Source organism: Octopus sinensis, linkage group LG3 (assembly GCF_006345805.1).
Source record: "Octopus sinensis linkage group LG3, ASM634580v1, whole genome shotgun sequence".
Classification (NCBI taxonomy): Eukaryota; Metazoa; Mollusca; class Cephalopoda; order Octopoda; family Octopodidae; genus Octopus; species Octopus sinensis.
This window is the reverse complement of record NC_042999.1, coordinates 69,511,421-69,535,828: the sequence shown is the minus strand read 5'-3', so window position 1 is coordinate 69,535,828 and position 24,408 is coordinate 69,511,421. Positions and strand designations below refer to the sequence as shown.

The following is a 24,408-nucleotide window of genomic DNA, read 5'->3' as shown; positions in this document are numbered from 1 at the left end:
ATACTATGGGCTTCTTTCAGTTTCTGTCTCTTACGCATTCACTCACAAGGCTCTACTTGGCCCAAGGCTGTAGTGGATGACAATTGCTCAAAATACCATGCAACGGAACTGAAGATGAAACCATGTGGTAGGGAAGCAACCTTCATATGCACACACACACATATGGCTTTGTGGTAAGAATCTTACTTCCCGATCACATAGTTCCAGGTTCAGTCCCACTGCATGGTACCTAGAGGTAAGTGTCTTCTACTATAGCCTTAGGCCAACCAAAACCATCTGTGTGGATTTAGTAGATGGAAACTGAAAGAAGCCCGTCATATATGTGTGTGTGTGTGACTTTGTGTCTGTGATTGTCACGCACCACTGTTTGACCACCAGTGTTGGTGTGTTTACACCCCCATAATTTAGTGGTTCGGCCAAAGAGACTAATAGAATAAGTACCAGGCTTTTAAAAAGAATATAATTACTGGGGTCCATTCATTTGACTAAAAATTCTTCAAGGCAGTGCTCCAGCATGACCACTATCTAATTACTGAAATAAGTAAAAATGGAAAAAAAGATATATGTGTGTGTATATATATATATATATATATATATATATATATATTATATATATATATATATATATATACTGGTGCTTTGTTTTACTGGGAAGCAATACTACTGTATTGCACTATTTAATTATATATATATGTGTGTGTGTATATATATTTATATATATATGTATTCCCCCACACACACACGCATGCGCATGCATGCACATGATGGCTTTCTTTTAGTTTTGCTCTCCCAAAGCCACTCACAAGGCTTTGGTCTGCTCAGGGTTATAGTGAAAGACATTTTGTCCAAGGTGCCATGCAATGGGACTGAACCCAAGACCACATTATCACTGCTGTCCCTTTATTATTCCTTATTAAAGTAATCCATTTTCTTTATCCTTTCAGAGCAGAGTGACATCAGAAGATGCTGCAAACTCTGAGAAACACAAGTCTCTGAATGATGGAATCTACTCAGACTACTCAAAATTAGACAGTGGGAGCAGTGAAACACAACCAAAAGCTCAGACATATCAAACCAAGTAAACCTCAATAACTTTGGTTATTTACATTTTTTCACAATTACATTGTTATTTCCAGTGGTCTAGTGGTTAGGGTGTTTGGCTCACAATCATAAGGGCCAGGGTTCACTTTCTGGGGTAGGCAATAATAACATTTTTTTTTTGAACAATTAACTTCATTTCATATTGCTTCAGTCTACTCAGTTGTAAATAATTATCAGATGGTTATCTTTCAAGTTGTTTGGTGGCCCTGTCGATGCTGGTGTCACATAAAACGCACCCAGTGGGCTCTGTAATGTGGTTGGTGTTAGGAAGAACATCCAGCTGTAAAAACCATGCCAAAACGGACAACGGCTTCTGTCAAACCATCAGACTTGCACCAGCATGGAAAACGAATGTTAAATGATGATGGTGGTGCTGCTGCTGCTGTTGATGGTACTGTTGGTGCTGGCATAGCTCTCTTTACCTCCAGCTATCACATCCTAGATGTGTCCCTGAGTGAACAGTGCTGAGACTTAGATGATGTTCATGTCAGCTCACCATTACATAATCACCATAAGCAATCGATGAAAGCATGGTACATACTAGTCTATACTTTTGAGATGAGGAATTATGTAGATTATTTACAATGGACAGATAGATGTCCTTACCCTGTTTGTTGTAACCACAACATTTCGGCTGACTTACTCTCCAGCCTTCATCAGATGATCTGCTGGGCATATAGCATAGTGGATAAGAGTGCTGGCTACTAAATTTCGGATTCTGAGTTCAATCTGAAGCAGGGACTTAAGAAATAATATCAACAGAAAAAAAATAAAATAACATCAGCAAAAAAAGAAAAATGAATATCTTAGGAATGAGAACAGAGTAGTCCATTAGTCAAATTAAGGGTTGGGTTTGAAATTCCACCAGAACAACTAATGAAGGTTGGAGAGTACATCAGCTGAAACATTGTGGTAACAATAAACAAGATGGGGACACCTACGAGGGGCATTCAATAAGTAATGCCCCTGACCCACTTCCCATAGCAGTAGAGCAACGACACTTGGCACAGTTATTAGTCTTCTTTTACATAGGAACCACCCAGAGTTATACATTTCTCCCATCGTTTGATGCAGCTCTAGAGACCGTTTTGTAGAAGACCCCAGCTTGGTCCTCCAACCACGACCTGACTTCAGAAATCAAGGCTGCATCATCTGGGAAACGCTTTCCTTTCAAAAACAACTTCATGGCTGGGAAGAGGTGAAAATCAGAGGGTGCAAGGTCAGGAGAGTAGGAGTTTGGGGAAAGAGTTCATAGCCGCATGCCTGTGCTTCTGATCTGGCGACCATTGAGTTGTGGACCGGAGCATTGTCCTGCAGGAGGAGAATGTCTTTGCTGATCTTGCCCCGCCTCTTGATTTTGATAGCTTCTCTTAATTTCCTCAAAAGTGAAGCATAATAGGGTCCTGTAATTGTGGTACCTTTTGCCAGGAAATCTGTCATCTCTACTCCGTCCTCATCCCAGAAGACTGTGAGCATGACCTTGCCAGCAGAGGGCTGCACCCTTGCCTTCTTTGGAGGAGGTGAGTCACGGTGTTTCCACTGCATTGACTGGGCTTTGGTCTCTGGATCATGGTGATGGACCCAGGTTTCATCCTGTGTAATCAGTCTTTTGAAAAATTTTGACTCATCTTCTTGGCACATCTCCAAATTCATCCTCGAGCACTCGACGCGTTCTTGTTTCTGGAAAGGTGTGAGCAACATGGGAATCCATCAGGCAGACACCTTTTGCATATGCAAATGGTCATGAATGATAGTTTCCACAGACCCGGTACTAATCTTGACCTCATGGGCTATTTGGCAAATAGTTATGCGTTGATCTTCCAAAATGGCAGCCTCAACTTGACGGACAGATGCCTCATCAATGGCAGAAGGAGGGTGACCAGATCTGGGGGCTGTTTCCACAGAGTTCCGACCATGTTTGAATTCACGATGCCAGCGTTTAAACAAGTTCATATGATGGGGCATCATTATCATAAGTTACTTTCATTTCATCAAAAGTCTCCCGTGGTGTGCGTCCTTTCAAATACAAAACCCGGATCACTGCTCGACACTCAACAGGCTCCATTTCACACTTGACTCAGTTCAAACACCTGTAAATCAGAAACCACAATTAGTTCAGAGCTGTAATTTGCCACGTAATCTATAGAGATATGAATAATTGCACATGCAAAATTTCAGCAAGATCAAACAACAACAAGTGGGTCAGGGGCATTACTTACTGAACGTCCCTCGTATTTGTCCATTGTAAATAATGTTATCTATTCACAGACTCTGCAAATGATGGCTGGTTGTATAGAACCAAAGTCATTCACCAATCATCATCCGTTTTCCATGCTGGCATTGATCGGACAGTTTGACTGAGCTCTGGAGAGCCAGATGGCTGCACCAGGTTCCAATCTGATCTAGCAATGTTTCTACAGCTGGAAGCTCTTCTTAATGCCAACCACTCTGAGAGTGTAGTGGGTGCTTTTTATGTGCCACTAGCACAGGGGCCAGTCAGGTGTGCCTGGCATTGATCACATTTGAATGGTGCTTTTTGCGTGCTATAACTTTGTGAAAACATGACTGAGACAAAATCTTATAACAAGTACCACAAACATGGCAGAAAATGTCTGGGTAATTTTCGCATTTAAAAGGAATCTTTTATCTTCTATCTTTTACTTGTTTTATTCATTAGACAGAGGCCATGCTGGGGCACTGCTATGAAAAATTTTTACTTGAATGTATCAGCCCCAGTACTCACTTTTTTTTTTAAGCTGCTTACTTATTCTGTTGGTTCCCTTTGCCAAACCACTAAGTTACAGGGATGTAAACACATCAACACCGGTTATCAAGTGGTAGTAGGAGGACAAACACAAAGACACACACATACACATACATGAATACAACAGGCTTCTTTCAGTTTCCATCTCCCAAATCCACTCACAATGCTTTGGTCAGTCTAAGGTGTTCAAGGTGCCATGCAGTGCGGCTGAACCTGGAACCATGTGGTTGGGAAGCAGACTTCTTACCGCACAGCCACACCTGCACATTGAACAACAATATCTGAAAAAACATGAAAACCTGCAAGATATTTTAAACATAATTTTTAAAAAATGATTGTACCTCCAGAATAAAACTCTGTGCTACTGAAACACCAAAGAAAATTTTGAAATCAGCATCATTATCATCGTCATTTAATGTCTATTGTCCATGCTAGCACGAGTTAGATGGTTTCACTGGGCTGGCACGCTGGAAGGCTGCACCCGACTCCAGTTTGATTTGGCATGGTTTTCTATGGCTGGACACCCTTCCTAGTGCCAACCACTCCGAGAGTGCAATGGGTGCTTTTATACGCCACTGGTGCCATTTGCGTGACACCATGCTGCATTTACATACCACTGGCATGGGTGCCAATTTGCATGATACAAGTATCTGCCATGACTGCGATTTTTGCTCAGCTTGATGGGTCTTCTCAAGCATGATATAATGCCAAACACTCGGTATTAATTTGTCTTTATGTTCTCAGTTCAAATTCTGCCAAAGATGACTTTGACTTTCATCCTTTCGGGGTCAATAGATAAAGTACCAGTTGCATACTGGTGTCGATCTAATCAAGTGACCTCCTCCCCACAAATTCCAGGTCTTGTGCCTGGAGTAGAAAAGCAAAGAGATTTTTATTTGTCTTTACATTCTGAGTTCAAAATCTGCCGAGTTCAACTTTGCCTTCATTCTTTCGGGGTTGATAAATTAAGTACCAGTTGTGTACTGGAGTCAATCCAATCGACTGGCCCCCCACTCCCCCAAAATTTCAGGCCTTGTGCCTAGAGTAGAAAAGAATATTGGTTTCTAACATAACCTCAAAGCCTCGAAAATGGAAGAGGAATATTGTCAATTTTATTGATTCAGTACAGTGTTATTGGCACAAAATTTTTTATTATTGATTCCTGATATTACCACAAGATGTCTCTCACATTCAATATGGGGGAAGAAACGATTGATCTGCTATCCTTCAAATGTGCATGTCAATTTATTGATCTAGTAATACTTTATTGATACTAAATCTATTAATATTGATTTCTGACATCATCATCATCACCACCACCACCACCACCACCACCACCACCATCATCATCGTTATCATCATTTAATGTCCACTTTTCCAATTGTCAAGGCAGATTTTTCTACAGCTGGATGTTTTTCCATTTACCAGGCTAGGTAATACATTTCCATGGCCAGACATATTTTTCACAGAAGACTGGAAATGAACAACCTTGCTTGTATGACAGTGAGGCTCATTTACAACCATCCCTTGATGTCTAGACAAGGGTACACAAACAAACATATACACACACACTCACATATACATATGCATACAAGGCTGTGTGGTAAGAAGCTTGCTTCCCAACCACATGATTCTGGGTTCAGTCCCACAGTGTGACACCTTGGTCTCAGGCTGAAAGAAGCCTGTTATGTATCTGTGGTTGTGTGTGTGTGTGTGTGTGTGTGTGTGTGTGTGTTTGCCCCCCCCCCCACCACCACCACGTGACAACTGGTGTTGGTGTATTTATGTCCTTGTAACTTAGTAGTTTGGCAAAAGAAACCGATAGAATAAATACCAGGCTTTTAAGAAAAGAGTTTTTTTGGGTAGATTCATTTAATTAAAACTTCCTTAAAGCAGTGCCCTAGCATGACCGCAGGCTAAGAAATAAAATAAATAAAAGATAAAAAATAAAAGATATATATATATATAGGTGCAGGAGTGGCTGTATGGTAAGTAGGTTGCTTACCAACCACATGGTTCCAGGTTCAGTCCCATTGCATGGCACCTTGGGCAAGTGTCTTCTACTATAGCCTCAGGCTGACCAAAACTTTGTGAGTGTGTTTGGTAGACGGAAACTGAAAGAAGCACTATAGCCTTGAGCTGACCAAAACCATGTGAGTGGATTTGGTAGACAGAAACTGAAAGAAGCCCATCGTATATATATATATATATATATATATATATATATATATATATATGTATATGTATGTATGTATGTATGTATATGTTTGTGTGTCTATGTTTGTCCCCACACCATCTCTTGACAACTGATGATGGTGTGTTTATGACCACTTAACTTAGTAGTTCAGTAAAAGAGACCGATAGAATAAGTACTAGGCTTACAAAGAATAAGTTCTGGGGCAGATTTGCTCGACTAAAAGTGGTGCTCCAGCATAGCTGCAGTCAAATGACTGAAACAAGTGAGAGAATAAAAGAATATATATTCGATGGGCTTCTTACAGGCTTTGATCAGCCTGGGGTTATAGTGAAAGACACTTATCCAAGATGCCACACGATGGGACTGAATCCAGAACCATGTGGTTAGGAAGCAAGCATCTTAACCACATAGCTATGCCTGCTCAGAAAATGTCAAGATTTTGTTGGGAAGGAAACAGTTGATGATAAGGGTTTGTTTGGATCTATATTTTATTGAACCTGCAATGTTGAAATATAAAGTTAACCCTTGTGGAAATTGAACACAAAACATAAATGACCATAACTAAACACTGTAGGCTGATGTTGGTGTCACATAACTGGCACCTGTGCCAGTGACATGTAAAGAGTTCCTTATGAGCATTAGGGAGGCAAAGTGGCTGAGTTCCTTTTGAATGTTGAGCCTCATGGAGGCAATGACTGAGACCTTTGGCATTATGTCGTTCTTGAGAAAAAGATCCATCGAGCTGAGCAAAATAACAGTCATGGCAGATACTGGTATGCAAATGGCAACCGTGCCAGTGGCATGTAAAAGCAACCATTGCACTCTCAAAGTGGTTGGCATCCAGCTGTAGAAAATCATGTCAAATCAGACTGGAGTCTGGTGCAGCCTTCCAGCTTACCAGCCCTAGTCAAATTGTCCAACCCATGCCAGCATGGACATTAAATGATGATGATGATGTAGGGCATTCGGTCTAATAGTCTTGAATTCTATAAACAACCACCACCACCTTCACCCTGCTAAATTTGTAAAAATTAATTTCTTGATAATTTTAATTGAGCAAAATAAACAAATACAGGAACCTGGCCGGCTACCGTTTGTTGGTACTACATGGTCTTGGATCCTGCACTTCTGATTTCCTCCACAAAATCGGTATAACTATGGCCTATTTGAGAAATGAGTCCCACAAGGTGGGGTGTAGCGAGTGTTGCTGGCCATTCTCCATGGCAATACCTTTGCTATCATATCTGCAAGGCATGTCTAAACTTGCCATTTGGTTTGGGGTGTATAATTTATTACTCTCCCCACATCTTCTGCTGCTTCACACCCCCACTTTTTAAAAAGATTTTTCTTTGTTTCTCTAGCGAGGTAGTTGTGGGGGTTTTTTCTTGATATTCTTTTAATGTCTTTTTCTTTCTTTTCTTCCTGTAAAAACATGTTGTTAATAAAAATAAAATGAGGTTATATAAAAAAAAAAGTCTGTATAGGCGCAGGAGTGGCTGTGTGGTAAGAAGCTTGCTTACCAGCCACATGGTTCTGGGTTCAGTCCCACTGTGTGGCACCTTGGGCAAGTGTCTTCTACTATAGCTTCAGGCTGACCAAAGCTTTGTGAGTGGATTTGGTAGACGGAAACTGAAAGAAGCCTGTCGTATATATACATATATATATGTATGTGTGTGTATATGTTTGTGTGTCTGTGCTTGTCCCTCCAACATCGCTGCAATTCCAGCATGGCCGCAGTCAAATGACTGAAACGAATAAAAGAATAAAGCTGTTTCATATTTTCATCATGAACTTACAGTTTATTTTAAATCAAAGTTTAGATTACTTTTACTGATTTGATATTAATTATAGCATTTCATTAGATTTGCAGTGCCAATTTCACACCAAGAAGAAGTTGAAGCTTATTCTAAATACACTGGACGTTCGACCTTTACACCACAACCAGGTGAGTCCTCAATAAAACTGGTCATTTATCATCATCATCATCATCATCATCATCATCATCACCACTACCATCATCATCACTATCATCATCGTCATCATCACCCTCATTACCATCACCAGTATCATCATCATCATCATCACCACCATCATCATTGTCATCACCATCATCGTCATCGTTATCGTCATCATCATCACTATCATCATCATTTAACATCCATGTTCCTTGCTGACATGGGTTGGATGATTTGATGGATTTAACAGTTCCAAAGACTTTAGGAAGCACCAACATCTACTTTGGCATGGTTTCTATGACTGGATGCCCTTTCTAACGCCAGTCATTCTACAGAGTGTGCTAGGTGCTTCTTTTTCCTCCAAGACTAAAATCTCTTTTGACCGAGTTAGGTTACAGCAAAGAGGGAGGAGGTTTTTATGCCATTGGACAAGGGATTGAAATGTGAGAGAAGGGTCCAAAACAGAACAGGTTTCTTGATGTAGTGGAACTACATGACTACTCACATTATGGATGAGAAAGAGAGTAGATGGGGAGGAAGGGAGACTGGATTGGAGCTAGAAAGAGATAGAAATAGTGGTGATAAAGTTTTGTGTACCCTCAAGATACAGGGTACATAGAAGTGAGTGGAGAACATTGTTAGGATGACAATCCAGCTATGACTTACCAGTCATATTTTCTGGTACATTGTTTTTAGAATTGAAATTTTCATTGTTTTTCTAGTGTTAGGATATCAAGGAGTAATTTGAGGGTGATTATGCTGTTATTTCTGCTAAACAAATAGTAAAATACTATAGAAAAGAAAAGAATTAGAACCAGTGCAACAACATCAACCTTGCTGTACATCACCTCACATCAACAACTTCAAGTAACCCACTGACAAAGGAACTCTTTTATCAAAGTGTTTTCTTAAACAAGTCACCAAAAACTCCCTCAAATTTGTAATGCATACATTTTGAGCATTGGGCCTCATGGAGATGATGACCAAGACCTTTGGCATTATGTCGTGCTTAGGAAGAAGAACCATCAAGCTGAGCAAAATTGCAGTCATGGCATATACTGGTGTCACACAAATGGCACTTGTGCCGGTGGCATGTAAAAGCACCCACTACACTCTTGGAGTGGTTGACATTAGGAAGGGAATCCAGCTGTAGAAAACCATGCCAAATCAGAGTGGCATTTAGTGCAGCATTCCAGCTTGCCAGCCTGGTCAAACTGTCCAACCCATACCAGTGTGGACAACGGACGTTAAATGATGACAATGATGATGATGACGATTGTAAATATGGGAAGGCATGTGGCTTAGTGACTGGGATGTTGTACACATGATTGCCAGATTGTGGGTTCAGGAATTTCCCGAACCAGGTGGTCTATTGTGTTCTTGAGCAAAACACTTTATTTCACAGTTTTTGGACCAGCATGTCAAAGAATGGACCCAATGTTTTCTCTGCATGTCATAAAAGGCGACTAAAAGAGGTTGAGGTAGGATTTACACTCCAAACCCATAAAACTCTCACCAGCAATTACTACTCAAACAGACCAATGGGGTAGGAGGGTGCAAAGGGGTCATCAGCCAGGAATTGGGAATCACCAACATATGGTGGATGCAGCAGTGTGTAGTTACAGTGCATGCCGTACTATTACATACTTAGTAAAGACATCCTTCAGGACTTGAAAGGCTGTGTAAAACATAGAAACACCCTTAGGACTTAAGAACTGCGTGATACATCGAGGGAGTTTCTGATGGGGAATCTTATTATTTGAATTGTTTGGCAACGGCACTATTCAAAGGGTAGGAGCAATTAGAAGTAGCTTATGAAAATAACATGGACCTAATTCAGTTACTGGTACTAGGGTGACTTTGGCTAAAGACACTAAAGCACAAAATAGTGGCATTGTTTAGATCTTGTTTGTTCTTTTGCAAATTGAATCAAAGAAAATCTGTTGCAGTTTTTCTTTCATGATTATATTGTTTATATCTAAAGGACACACTGCTGATAATGGATTGCACCAACCAAAAGAACCATTAGTGTTGCAACAGCAGCAAAACACTGACCATCAGAACCGTCAGAACCACCAGCAACACCAACAACAAGAACAACAACAGCAACATCTAAAGTATATGCATTCCTCTTCTCAGGCATTAAAAGTATGTTGGTGACAACAAATTTTGTTGTTCTCAATATGAATTTATTTGCTATGATGTTGTTAAAGTTTCTTTTCAACTAATTGCAAAATTTAGGAATGACTTCTTTTATGTTTTATAATTGTTTAACCCTTTTTTGGTACCAACTTGCATGAAACCACCCATGGTTCTATGATACAGATTCCTTGTTTTATAGAGATCTAAATTAAAACCTTCCATCAAAAGTTCATGTTAATTTATGTTCTAAACACCAGCTTGATTATAACAAAGTTATTTTACTAAATTCTACATTATTACCAAAATTAATTGGAACAAAAACATAATAATGAAAGGGAGAAAGAATGGAGAAAGAGAGATGCAGTGCCTGGGCATACACTCAAAGTACAAGAAGGTGGGATAAAAGAGGAAATAGAGGGGGGGGTCAAGGATGAGTGGATGAATAGGTTTTGTGAGAATGTGAAAGATGGTTAGAAATAGCATTAGATGTAAACGCAGGCGTGATATATGGTGAAGCTGCAATAGGTGACTTAGTGGTATTTCATCTGCCATTATGTTCTGAGTTCAAATTCCGCCGAGGTTGACTTTGCCTTTCATCCTTTTGGGTTCAATAAATTAAGTACCAGTCACGCACTGGAGTTGATGTAATTGACTTAATCCCTTTGTTTGTCCCCTCTATGTTTAGCCCCTTGTGGGCAATAAAGAAATAAGGTGACAGTACATAAAAGGGTAGGTGGGTTCATTTATAAATTGTACCTATTAAAGGTAATCACAAATGATTTAGCTAAAATTAGCAAGGAAGAAGACCAAACTTCCATGCATAATTTTAGCAACCTAAGTAAAATTTGTAATAGAATTCCTTTAGTGATTAACTGGCACCAAAATTTTGCTGGCATTTTAAAAGTGTTACATGAAAGTTATTAGCATATTGCAGAAAAATGTCCTTGTTTTAAACAAATATTCCCTCAGCCATCTATTGTAGTTCTTAGATGGAATGAAAATATAAGAGAAATATTAATCACTACATCTAACTCCAAGAAACTACTACTGGAGTTTCTGAATGGTATACCTTGAAAAACAACCACAAGAGAGGCAATCCCTGTTCATTGTGCAACAACATGAGTCAAGTCAGTTCCATTAGGAATCATAACAGAATGTGGGATGTGTGGAGATTCCCATTTGGTGTACGCAGCAGAACGCACCAAACAGAACTTGATTTATGTTGGTTGTACAATAGAACAATTAAACCAAAGGTGAAGGCGTGAGCTGGCAGAATCATTAGCATGTCGGGTGAAATGCTTAGCAGTATTTTGTCTGCTGCTATGTTCCGAGTTCAAATTCCGCCGAGGTCGACTTTGCCTTTCATCCTTTCAGGGTCGATTAAATAAGTACCAGTTGTGTACTAGGGTCAATATAATCGACTTAATCCCTCTGTCTGTCCTTGTTTGTCCCCTCTGTGTGTTGCCCCTTGTGGGCAGTAAAGAAATAAGAACAATTAAACCAAAGGCACAACAGCAGTAGTCCGACAGAACTTGCCGAACACTTTATATCAACTGGCTGCAGTTTTGAGGAACACCTCAAAGTGCACATTCTCAGAAAATATTTTGAATCTAACTACACTTTCAATCCTGAAAATGCATGAGGAGAAATACATTGGTGAATTACTAACATCATGCCATGGAGGAATGAATAAAATGACACAAAACAGTTTGACTAAATATTCTTTTTTTTCTTTTTTCTTTCTTTTTCCTTTTACCAGTTATAAAATTGAAAGCTGATGATGTTATTCTATCAAAATAGGAATGCAGGATTTCTTTGTTTATGTTTTGAATTTCCCTGATTCTGCAGTTGTTTACATTTTACATCTTGAACTTAAAGAAGGCAGACAATCTGTCGAAATATTGTTCAAACTTTTGAAAAGACAATCTATTACAAATTACATCATGCTCTTCTTATTGTCTATTTACCTTTATGAAGAATTACATCAATCTTTATAAAATATTATTATAATTGTCTGTGCACAGCTTCTAACACTGGAGATGTACTACGGTGTCAGCTGTTCACTACCAGTGAACTATGGTAACACCTCTTATTTTTTGAGCACATTCCGGAGTATTCAAGCTGTTCAAAGCAGTGCTGTTTTCTGCAAGTGCTCCACCCTTATTGCAGCCCCTATTTGTTCAACGTATTTCTCAAGATTTTTGTTCAGTGTTTCCAGGGCTCCGACAATTATTGGTACTACTGCTACCTTTTTCATCGACCACAACTGCTTAACTTCCCAAGCTAACCTGTCATATCTCTCAACTTTTCTTTCTTCCTTATTGCATACCTTGTTGTCAGCTGGGCTATTATTATTATTACTATCATTATTATTATTAATATTATTATTATTTTTATTATTATGTGTTATGTACCGCATTATGATGACATATTTCGTCGTCCCTGCAGGACTGGCTCTAAATATTGTACCTCACTGACTGACATTACTGACTGCATCAGTCCACTATTTATTAGTAGTGGACCAGCCTATTTTTCACCTGGGGGCGTCCACCACAACATTATGTAATAATGTAATAGTTAAAACTTCAAAGGCCATTTCTCAATTTCTCTTGGATGAGCTTTAAACAAACAAGCAAAACAAACTCACCCAAGCAAAACAAATGCCCTTTTCGCATACCTTGTTGCCAGCTGGGCTATTATTATTACTATTATTATTAACTAACCCCAACTTTAGTACTTTATTTGACAGACTGTGGCTCCTAGTTTATTGCTAGATCTATTATATGCATTTTACACACACACACATTCTTCCCACCTTTACAATAGCACTAGCTGAGCATTCTGTAAAAACACTCTTAACAGAAGGTCACTGAGTTCATAAAACACCTCCTTCATACTATTCAAGTATTTTCTGATTTCATGTTTTGCTCTCTCAGAACTAACATTTCTTTACACTGAAAGGGAAGTTTTTTATCAACAATGGTTGGTGTGGGTGTGGTTGTGTAATTAAGAAATTGTGGTTCAGTCCCACTGAATGAACAAGCAAGTATCTATTACTATAACCCTGGGCTGACAATAGCCCTTTGAGTGGATTTAGTAGATAGGAACTGAAAGAAGCCTGTCATATGTGTATGTGTGTGTGTATAGCTTAATTATCCTTGTTTATATACATACTATATAGGTTCATCAGTATCATCATCATCATCATTTAGTGTCTGTTGTCCATGCTGGCATGAGTTGGATGGTTTGACCAGGGCTGGCACGCTGGAAGGCTGCACCAGGATCCAGTCTGATTTGGCATGGTTTCCTACAGGTGGATGTCCTTCCTAACGCCAACCCCTCCAACAGTGTAGTGGGTGCTTTTACATGCCCCCTGCATGGGTGCCATTTGTGTGACACCAGTATCTGCCATGACTGCGATTTTGCTCAACTTGACGGGTCTTCTTCGCAAGCACAGCATAATGCCAAAGGTGTTGGTCATTGCCTCTGTGAGACCCAACATTTGAATGGAGCTTGGCCACTTTGCCTTCATGAGGACCAACGCTTGAAAGGAACTCAGCCACCTCACCTCTGTGAGGCCATCATACCTCGATACTATGTGGACTGAGATCTCCATTGACAGTCCTCTGATATTTAAAAATAAAGTGTTGACATGTTATGTAAATTAGTAGCAGTAGTTTTCTGTGCCTATTGTTGAATATATAATCAGATCGGTTGCTTGTTTCTCTGGGATTGGTAGAATTAATGTAGACGCTTCTGATGAGAATCTGACATTTTTTTTCCATTCTACAGAGAAATAGCTTTATTTACCTTATTTATATAGGTATTATAGAGGTTACTTACACACACACGCACACATATATATAATATAAATAATGTATAAATATATTATTTATTATTGATGCCATGTAAATATTAACAAAAGTCTGTATAAATATTTCTCTTAAACTCAGTCTTCTTCATCAACTATGATCTCTTGTGAAGGATCTGAAGCTTCAAAAACCTCTGATGGCCCCAGTGTAGATCGATTACTTCTCAAGATTATGGATTTTGTTGATAAATATTGGAACGGGGCCCAGTCACTTCATAGAAATGTGAAATTCAAATGTAAGTAAAATGTTTCATTTTTTTTCTCTTTTACTTGTTTTAGCCATTGGTCTGAGGTCATGTTGGGGGTTCTACCTTGAAGGGCTTACTTGGACAAATTGACCTTGGCCTGATGCTTTCGATTTCTTGGGCTGCATCTCTAAGTTATGGGGACATAAACAAACCAACACTGATTGTCAAGCTAGGGTGGAGAGGGACATACACAAACGCAAAGACGCAGACACATTTTTAATATCTATCTATCTATCTATCTATCTATCTATCTATCTATATATATTATATATATATATATATATATATATATATATGTATACAAAGGGCTTCCACATAGTCCCCTTGTCTCACAAGACATTGGTCAACTTGGGGCTATTGCCATGAAGTAGGATTGAACCCAAAGCCACTTGGTGGCAAAGTAAGCTTCTTAACCACATAGACATTTATGAAAAATATAAAGCAATTCATTTTTAGCTATATATTTAGTTTTGGAAATAAAACCATGATTAATTGACAGGTTTACAGCAAGGCCAGTCATTCGTTCACTTCTGATAGTGTGAATAACAAACAGTATGTCTATGCAACCTAGGTATAGACACTTCCTAACCATGTGATCTCAGGTTCAGTTCCATTATGCAGAACTTTAAGTAATTGTTTGCATTTTAACCTCAGATTGACCAAAGCCTTGTGAGTGGAATTGGTGGGCAGAAACTGAAAGAAGCCCATTGTATGTATGTATATATATATATATATATATATATATATATATATGTATATACCAGGGACATGCCATCTAGTTAGGCAAGGTAGGCAGTGCCTACCTTGGATAAAATTGATTGATAGCAACATTTTCCTTTTATGGCAAAATATGCACCTAATTCAATACTCTTAAAGCCAGGAACTTTCCAGCACCTCCTCGTATCTAAGACATACTGCACGTTGTCTCTTGATTCACGTTTCAGTCATTAGAGTGTGGCCATGCTGGGGCACCGCCTTGAAGAATTCTTAGTCAAATGAATTGACCACAATACTTTCTTTTAAAGTTTGGAACTTATTCTATCAGTCTCTTTTGCTGAACTACTAGTTACAGAGGATGTAGACAAACTAACACCAGCTGTCAAGTGGCAGTGGGGGGACAAATACCCACTCCACCCCCATATTTATAAAGAACAGGCTTCTTTCAGTTTCTCTCTACCAAATCAACACACAAGGCTGAGGTTATAGTAGAAGACACTTACTCAAGGTGTCACACAATGGGCCTGAACCTGGAACCATGTGGTTGGGAAGCTAACTATTTACCACACAGCCACACCTGTGTCTATGATTGCTTTAGTTATTGGATCAATTGAGTTGATAGTTCTCTGTAGAATATAAACAGAATTCTGGGAGTGCTATTGAGTTATGCTGTCTCAGTCATTACAGTGGTTCTTATTAAATCTAATTATCATATTTTGTTTATAAGTTTGTAACTAAATGCAGGTATGGCTGTGTGGTAAGAAGCTTGCTTCCCAACCACAAGGTCCGGGGTTCAGTCCCACTGCATGGCACTTTGGCCAAGTGTCTTATACTTCGGGGTTCAGTCGCATTGCGTGGCACCTTGGGCAAGCGTCTTCTACTATAGCCTCGGGCCGAACAAAGTCTTGTGAGTGGATTTGGTAGACAGAAACTGAAAGAATCCCATTGCATGTGTGTGTGTGTGTATGTTGGTGTGTGTGTCAGTATGTTTACATCCTCATAACCTAGTGGTCCTGCAAAAGAGACTGAAGAACCAGGCTTAAAAAAAATTACTGGGTTGGATTCATTTGATAAAAAATCTTGAAGGCAGTGTCCCAGCATGGCCGCAGTCTAATGGCTAAAACAAGCAAAAGTAAAAAAAGATAAAAGAAGCAGAAACCTAGCTGCTGTGAAACAGTTTTGAGAATCCTATATGTGTGAGGTTGCTTTGAGGTCACCAAAGGTTGAATGGTGAAACATTTGTTGGTGGTTTTGAACCTTTTGTTTATTTGTCTGTACTTGTGTGTAATGGGTGTGGTACAAATGTGATTCCTTGATGTATTATATTAATTGTGTCTTTGGATCTGCGTCAAAGGTCTCTGTCTATGGCATCAAGTGTATGTCATGCATAAATCAAAGGTGGCTCTTAAAGATCTTTGTCCATGGTGTTGCTATATGTCATGCATAAAGTGCTAAGGTTCTGTATGGATGACTCAAAAGGTGCAGAAGGTACAGGAGGACTGTGTTGTCTGCATAGGAATGAATGTTGTTAGAAGTAAGAGCAAGTGGGTCATTGGCGTAGAGAAGAGTGTGGGAAACTTAACCGAACCTTGTAGTGTATCAAAGTTGATAGCAAGAGAGAGAGAGAGAGAGAGGGAGCATTGTCAGCATATAGAATTGGATGACAGAAAACCTCTGATTGAAAAGGTGAGAAACAGATTTAAGTCATTAGTAAGAACTTGGCTACAAGAAAGACATGTGCTGTCTATTAGGCTTGGATGTGTGGTAAGAAGCTTACTTCCTAACCACATGGTTCTGGGTTCAGTTCCACTGCAAGTGTCTTGTATTGTATCCTTGGGTCAACCAAAACCTTGTGAGTGGATTTAGTAGGTGGAAACTGAAAGAAGCCTGTCATGTGTGTGTTTGTGTGTTTGTATGTGTGTGCATATGTGTGTGTTGTCTGTGTTTGTCCCCCACCATTGCTTGGCAACCAGTGTTGGTGTGTTGACATCGCTGTAACTTAGCAGTTCAGCAAAAGAGACTGATAGAATAAGTATCAGGCTTAAAAAAAAGTACTAGGATCGATCCATTCAACAAAAAATTCTTTGAGGTAGTGCCCCAGCATGGCCACAGTCTAATGACTGAAACAAGTAAAAGATAAAAAGATAAAGGTTAAAGGATAGTGGGCAACAAGAGTTGAGAGACAAATGTGGATTAATAGCTTGAGGGCCAATTCCTTTCAAGTGTTGGGCCTCATGGAGGCAATGACTGAGACTTTTGGCATTATGTGGCAGTTGTGGCAGATACCAGTGTCATGAAATGGCACCTGTGCCAGTGCATGTAAAAACTCCCACTACACTCTTAGAGTGGTTGGTGTTAGGAAAGGCATCCAGCTGTAGAAAACCATGCCAAATCAGACTGGAGCCTTCCACCTTACCAGCCCTGGTCAACCCATCCAGCCCATGGACATCATCATCATCATCGTTTAACGTCTGCTTTCCTTGCTGGCATGGGTTGGACGGTTTGACTGAGATCTGGAGAGCCAGCAGCTGCACCAGGTTGCAATCTGATCTGACAATGTTTCTACAGCGAGATGCCCTTCCTAACGCCAGCAACTCCGAGAGTGTAGTGGATGCTTTTTACATGCCACTGGCACAGGAGCCAGTCAGGTGGGCCTAGCATCAATCACATTTGAATAGTGCTTATTATGTGCCACTGGCATGGGGGCCAGTCAGGGGTTACTGGCATCAGCCATGTTTGGATGGTGCTTTTAACTTTCCACTGGCACGGGAGCCAGTCAGGGGGCACTGACCACAGATGATGATGATGAAGGCTTTCATGTCAAACCCGGTTGGTATATTTGCTAATATCAAATGCAACATTTTTTTTAGTGAACTTTGGTGTGTGAGTGTGTCATGTAAGAGAATTTTCCATCATATATTGCTCCCTAAAATGTCTAACAATGGTCACTGAGATGTAGGAAGAGAGGATGACAGGAGGGATTGTTCCAGAGAAAGGAAGTGTGAAGGATTTGGTAAAAGATTGGAATTAACTTTGGAGCACAGTGTTTTGAATGTAATGAAAGTGACTCTTTCGAGGTCCATCATTGATTAGAATGACATGGCAAGCTAGGTATGGTGGAGTGTGAGAATACTGGAGAAGTTGTTGGTTGTATTGTGTCCAGAACAAAGGTGTGTAATATTGGTAAGAGTCAGATCATACTTGTGTTATAGATAAAAATACAGGTAAACTTCTGATTGGTTCCTTTTGTATTAAATGAAGTATTTTGGTTTCTTTAGTGTAAATTTGTAAAAATTCATTTTCTTTCTTATTGTGATTGAAAGTTGAAATAAAAAAATAGGTGTGGTTGGTTGTGGTGGTGCTGGGAAAGTTAGCAGTTGAGTATTGTTATTATTGTGTATAATAGGGTGTGTGTGTGAAAGAACAGAATTAAAGCAGAGAGAGGTGGGGGAAGAAACACAACAGAGAGACACATAGAAAGACCCAGATTTATCTAGCAAGAGGTCATCTATCTATCTATCTACTTGCCTGCCTGCCTACCTACCTACCTACTTACCTATATATGTGTGTGTGTATTATTATTATTATTATTGAGTGAGGGAGCAGTGCATGCCATCAAAGTGACACTGGGGTAAAATATATGAAGCCCAGTATACTCATCATGACTACCTGTCTGATAAAGTATACCAGGCATATGCGTCATAACCACATGTGCACAACAGATTGCCCTATCAACAGCTTGCCATAAAATCCAAACAGTATCTCTCTTCCTATATGTAATTATTGCTGTTGTTAAGGCGGCAAGCTGGCAGAAACGTTAGCATGCTGGGCGAAATGCTTAGCAGCATTTTGTCTGTCTTTACATTCTGAGTTCAAATTCCACTGAGGTCGGCTTTGCCTTTCATCCTTTCGGGGTCAATAAATTAAGTACCAGTTGTGTACTGGGGTCAATCTAACCGACTGGCCCCCTCCTATAAAATTTCAGGCCTTATGCCTAAAGTAGAAAAGAATATTTTAAAGGTAGCGAGCTGGCAGAAACGTTAGAACACCGGGCGAAATGCTTAGCAGTATTTCGTCTGTCTTTACATTCTGAGTTCAAATCCCGCCGAGGTCGACTTTGCCTTTCATCCTTTCGGGGTCGATAAATTAAGTACCAATTGTGTAGTGGGGTCGATCTAATCGACTGCCCCTTTCCCCCAAAAGTTCAGTCCTTGTGCCTAGATTAGAAAAGCATTATTGCTGTTATTGTCTGTAAATGGCCGATACAGTTTTGTCCTTACATACAATAATAATTTCAAATTTTGCCACAAGGTCAGCAAATTCAAGAGAAAGGCTAAGTCGATTACATTGACCTTACTGGTTAACTGACACTTATTTTTATCAATCCTGAAAGGTTCTCTCTGCCTAAAAGTTAAATAGGCCCTATAGCTGTGGAAACTACTGTTGTATCTTTTCCCAAGAAAAATTCTGAATCTTCAGATTTTATGTAATACAAGCAGCAACACAAATGGAATCTCAAAGGATGGAGCTTCATCTGGTGGGAGGGAGATTATGAGGCAGGGATGACCCCCCCCCCACACTGCTACCATCTTTAATCTTTTAATTATAAAACAGACCCATGCTAGCATGGAAAACGGACGTTAAGCGATGATGAGGATGATGAATATTTGGACAGGATATGGCCATTATTTACATTATTTACATTTGACGAATATTTGTCCTCCAGGGCTCTGTTAATTTAGAGGGAAGGAAATCTGGTCCTTGTTCAATGACAAGGAACAACAACTATAGACATGTTTCAATCTATTGGACCTCATCAACACAGTATATAGCCTGTTACTCATGCCACTGCTACTGGCTCTGTGCGTGGTCGTTACCAGTGCCGCCAGACTGGCTCCTGTGCAGGTGGCACATAAAAAGCACCATTTGAGCATGGTCAATGCCAGTAACGCCTGACTAGGCCTTGTACCAGTTGTATGTAAAGGCACCCACTACACTGTCGGAGTGGTTGGCATTAAGAAGGGCATCCAGCTGTAGAAACTTTACCACATCACATTGGAGACTAGTGCAGCCTTCTGGTTCACCAGTCCTCAGTCAAACCGTCCGTCCCATGCCGGCATGGAAAGCAGACGTTAAACAATAATGATGATGATGATGATGATGATCTTGTTTGTTGTTAACACGTTTTGGCTGATATACCCTCCAGCCTTTATCAGGTGTCCTGGGGCAATTTCGAACCTGGGTTCTCATTCCTAAGGTGTTTTTCGGTGTTATTATTATTATTATTATTTAGGTCACTGCCTGGAATCAAACTCACATTCTTGAGACTAGTAGCCTGTACTCTTAACCACTGCGCCATATGCCTGTGGGCATATGGCCAGTTTAAAAGCTAAATGATTAAGTAACTGTTGGCTGCAAGAAACAAACATTGAGGAAAAATAGTATCAAACATCAAAAGGGCAAAGGTGGTGAGCTGGCAGAATCGTTAGCACGCCAGACGAAATGCTCAGCAGTATTTCATCTGTCTTTACATTCAGAGTTCAAATTCCACTGAGGTCAACTTTGCCTTTCATCCTTTCGGGGTCAATAAATTAAGTACCAGTTGTGTACTGGGGTCAATTTAACCGACTGGACCCCTCCTCCAAAATTTCAGGCCTTATGCCTAAAGTAGAAAAGAGTATTTTAAAGGTAGCGAGCTGGCAGAAACATTAGCATGCCAGGCAAAATACTTAGCAATATTTTGTCTGTCTTTACGTTCTGAGTTTAAATTCCGCCAAGGTTGACTTTGCCTTTCATCCTTTTGGGGCTCGATAAATTAAGTACCAGTTGTGTACTGGGGTCAATGTAATCGACTGCCCACCTCTCCAAAATTTTTGGGCCTTGTGCCCAGAGTAGAAAAGACATCAAGAGGGCAAAACACAAAACATCAAAGATGAATTTATCTCACTTAATTCAAGGAATGTACTAGGATTATGTGAAGTGATATGGATTGGTACCAATCAAATGAGACCAGATATATATTCGAGAGGACATGAGCTTGAAACAGGGCAAAATACCCTCAACTAATCTTACCAGTGGACAGTTGAGTTACTTCCCGTAACTTATCCAATTTTTTTGATTATGCAAATTATACTGGCCAAATCTTCTTTTCTCATCATCATCATCAACATCATTTAATGTCTGTCTTCCACGCTGGTATGGGTCGGACAGTTTAACAGCAGCTGTCCAGCCTCCATTTGTCTGGTTTGGCACAGATTATACTGGGTGTTTTCTACATGCTACCAGCACAGGTAATTTTACGCAGCTCTGACATGAATGCTTTTTACGTAGCACTGGCATAAGTAACAGGCTATATACTGTGCTGATGAGGTCCAATAGATTGAAACATGCCTATAGTTGTTGTCCCTTGTCATTGAACAAGGACCAGATTTCCTTCCCTCTAAATTAACTTTCAGAGATTAATTCTTAATTCATTTTCCTGATAATGAAATTATAATCTACAAGGCAAGGTGGCTGAGTTCCTCTCGAGTGTTGGGCCTCATGAAGTCAATGACCATGACCATTATATCATGCTTGAGAAGACCCATCAAGCCAAGCAAAACCATAGTTGTGGCAGATACCGGCTTCATGCAAATTGGCATCCATGCCGGTGGCATGTAATTGCACCCCGGTGTCATGCAAATGGCACCTGTGCCAGTGGCAAGTAAAAGCACCCATTATGCTCTCAGAGTGGTTGGCAATATGAAGGGCATCAAGCTGTAGGAAACCATGCCAAATCAGATTGGAGTCTGGTTCAGCCTTCCAGCATGCCATCCTTGTCAAACCATCCAAACCATGCCAGCATGGACAACAGACATTAAATGATGATGATGAAGAATGTAAATACATTCCCTCTATTTTTTTGATGTGCAGAAAATAGGGTGGGGGAGAGTGTTCTGCCAACCCATTTCTCAAATGTGTATGGTTTTGCTCTGATCTTCAAGCATATCCTTGCTACAGTCTGGCTTAATTGATTTTGAGCTCATTTTTCTTTATTATTATTCCTTCATAATACAGTGTAGGTAAAAATGCACCAGAGTCTTTAGTCATCTGTCAAGTCACAACGAGGACCTCAGACAGATAATACTTTCCTTAAGACGTGCACTGTGTCCAATATGGCTGCTTTTTGTAAGGCATCAATCTTGCATGGGATTTTCAGTAGCCTTAAGAAGTCTTGAAGTTTCAATGGGATTGAGCCCAACGCTCCGATTGCCACTGTTATCACTTTTACATTACCCTCTCGCATTCCATACAGTCTTGCCATTTCCACTTTCAATTCGGAGTACTTGGGGATTTTTTTCACCTCTTTACTCACAACATTCATGTCATTTGGTATGGCTACATCAATGATCTGACAGTATTTGTCTCTCTTATTCAATATGACAAGATCCGGCCAACGGTGTTTGCTTACATGATCCGTCTGAAAATCATAATCCCAGAATATCGTTACTTTTCCATCCTCCTGCATAACTTTACTTGGTACATGCTCATACCAGTTCTCTGTTACTTCATATTGGTATTTACGGCATAAGAGCCAATGAAGATACACACACACTTTATCGTGGCAGCGCTTGTATTCATTTTGTGCAAGGCTCTCACATCTGCTTACCAAGTGGGTCGTATTTTCCACACTCTTTCCACAGAATCTGAATTTCTGGGTGTCAGAAGTTTTATAGATGTTATACTTCACTGAATTGGTAACAATAGCCTGGTCTTGTGCAGCAATGATCAGGCTTTCGGTGGTACGCTTCAAATCACCTCACTCAAGCCATGCCCATGATGCTGTATTATCCTTAACGTCTTGTGTATTCCTTTCAAACTGTCCATGCATTTTCATTTCAAGAAGATCTTCTTTTCTCTTCTCCTCAGCTCTTTGGTTAAACTCTTCCTTGCCCTTCATTTCATCTGCATTTACACCCATATCTTTCACAGTATATTGTAGCAGAGCTTCATCACTATTTATCAGATACTCGGCAAGTGTTCTCCTTTCACTCTTTATACAATGGTCTATACTAATTAGTCTTCTGCCACCATTCTTTCTTTTCGTATACAGTCTGTTTACGTTTGCTTTAGGATGTGGTGCCCCATGCAGTGTCATCAACTTTTTTGTCCTTTTATCCAGTGTAGATATTTCCTCCTTATTGCTGTTGCTGTTGTTGTTGTTATTATCATTATTATTATTGTTCATTTTGATATTTATCTTTGTACTTGGCAGATTTATTGTAATCAGTTTTGTAATAATATATACTCCCTAAAATTTGATAGAGTTACCTGTGAAGGTAACCCCCTCCCCTCCATCCTATTCTACTTCTGCCTTCTCCTCTTCCCCATCCTATTCCTCCTCTGCCAACCCTCCCCCTCCTCTGTTTTCTCTCTACTAGCCGAAGCTGGTATAGAGAAAACTGCATGTCTCATATTTTTCTCATATTTTTTCAGCCATGACCGGGTGATTCATTTTATCGTGTTACAGGCATGAGAGAGAGAGAGAGAGAAAGAGAGAGAGAGAGAGAGAGAGAGAGAGAGGGACTGTCTGAAGTAGAACTCAAGAGTTTTCCCTACCCTACATCAGCTTTTATTCAGTGTTGACACCCCCCCTCCTAGACAGGTGGTGAGGTTTACCTTGCCTGCAGGGTTTTGCAAGGAGTCCACATCACCTCCATTCATAGACACCACACAGTAAATAAATATGTAACAGTTATACTTGTTAATATATCAATGACATGAATCAGTGAGGATATACCTACAAAACAACTTCTGTGTGTTTGTGTGTCATATGAATTAGCTGACAGAAATATTTCATCAGGAAAGAAGTCATAAATATATTTTTAATCCCAACATATTTATTAATAGACAGTCTAATTATTATTCTATCTCCTCTCAAGAGAAAAAACAATTTCTCTTCCTTATTTCTTTGATGTATAAACTTGATTGTTAATCTTTTATTTTTTATTTGTGGCACTCATTAGGGTTTGGCCGTGCTGGGGCACCGCCTTGAACTTTTAGTCTAATGGACTGATCTCTAGTACTTGATTTTATTTTAAACCTGGTTCTTATTCTATTGGTTTTGTTTTAATGAATTGCTAAGTAAAAGGGATGTAAACACACCAACACCAGTTGTCAAGCAGTGAGGGGAGATAAACACAGATACAAAGACACATGCACATCAATATATACAGGGTGCGATGGGTAAATTGTTGCCATTTTATATTTTTAATTTCATGCATGTACATGTTTGTTTTTGATTTTGTTGACTACACAGTATAGTAGGGTAAGTTGGGCATCATTTGTGAGAAAAGCAGCACCACGACACAATTCTCTCTGCCAGAAATTTGGAAATAACATGCTGCACTGCTTGGCATTCATGCCAAAAACTC

At 39.8% G+C, this 24,408-nt stretch overlaps 1 protein-coding gene across 1 annotated transcript in view; it reads left to right on the top strand.

Moving 5' to 3' along the window:
* Positions 1-24,408, top strand: part of LOC115209758 (centrosomal protein of 72 kDa) — a 73,494-nt gene that overhangs the window by 37,293 nt on the left and 11,793 nt on the right. Inside the window, exons 8-11 of the mRNA XM_029778271.2 lie at positions 945-1,078; positions 7,925-8,007; positions 10,002-10,165; positions 14,113-14,266. Coding sequence (XP_029634131.1) covers positions 945-1,078; positions 7,925-8,007; positions 10,002-10,165; positions 14,113-14,266 — 535 coding nt within the window. The remainder of the gene's footprint in view (positions 1-944; positions 1,079-7,924; positions 8,008-10,001; positions 10,166-14,112; positions 14,267-24,408) is intronic.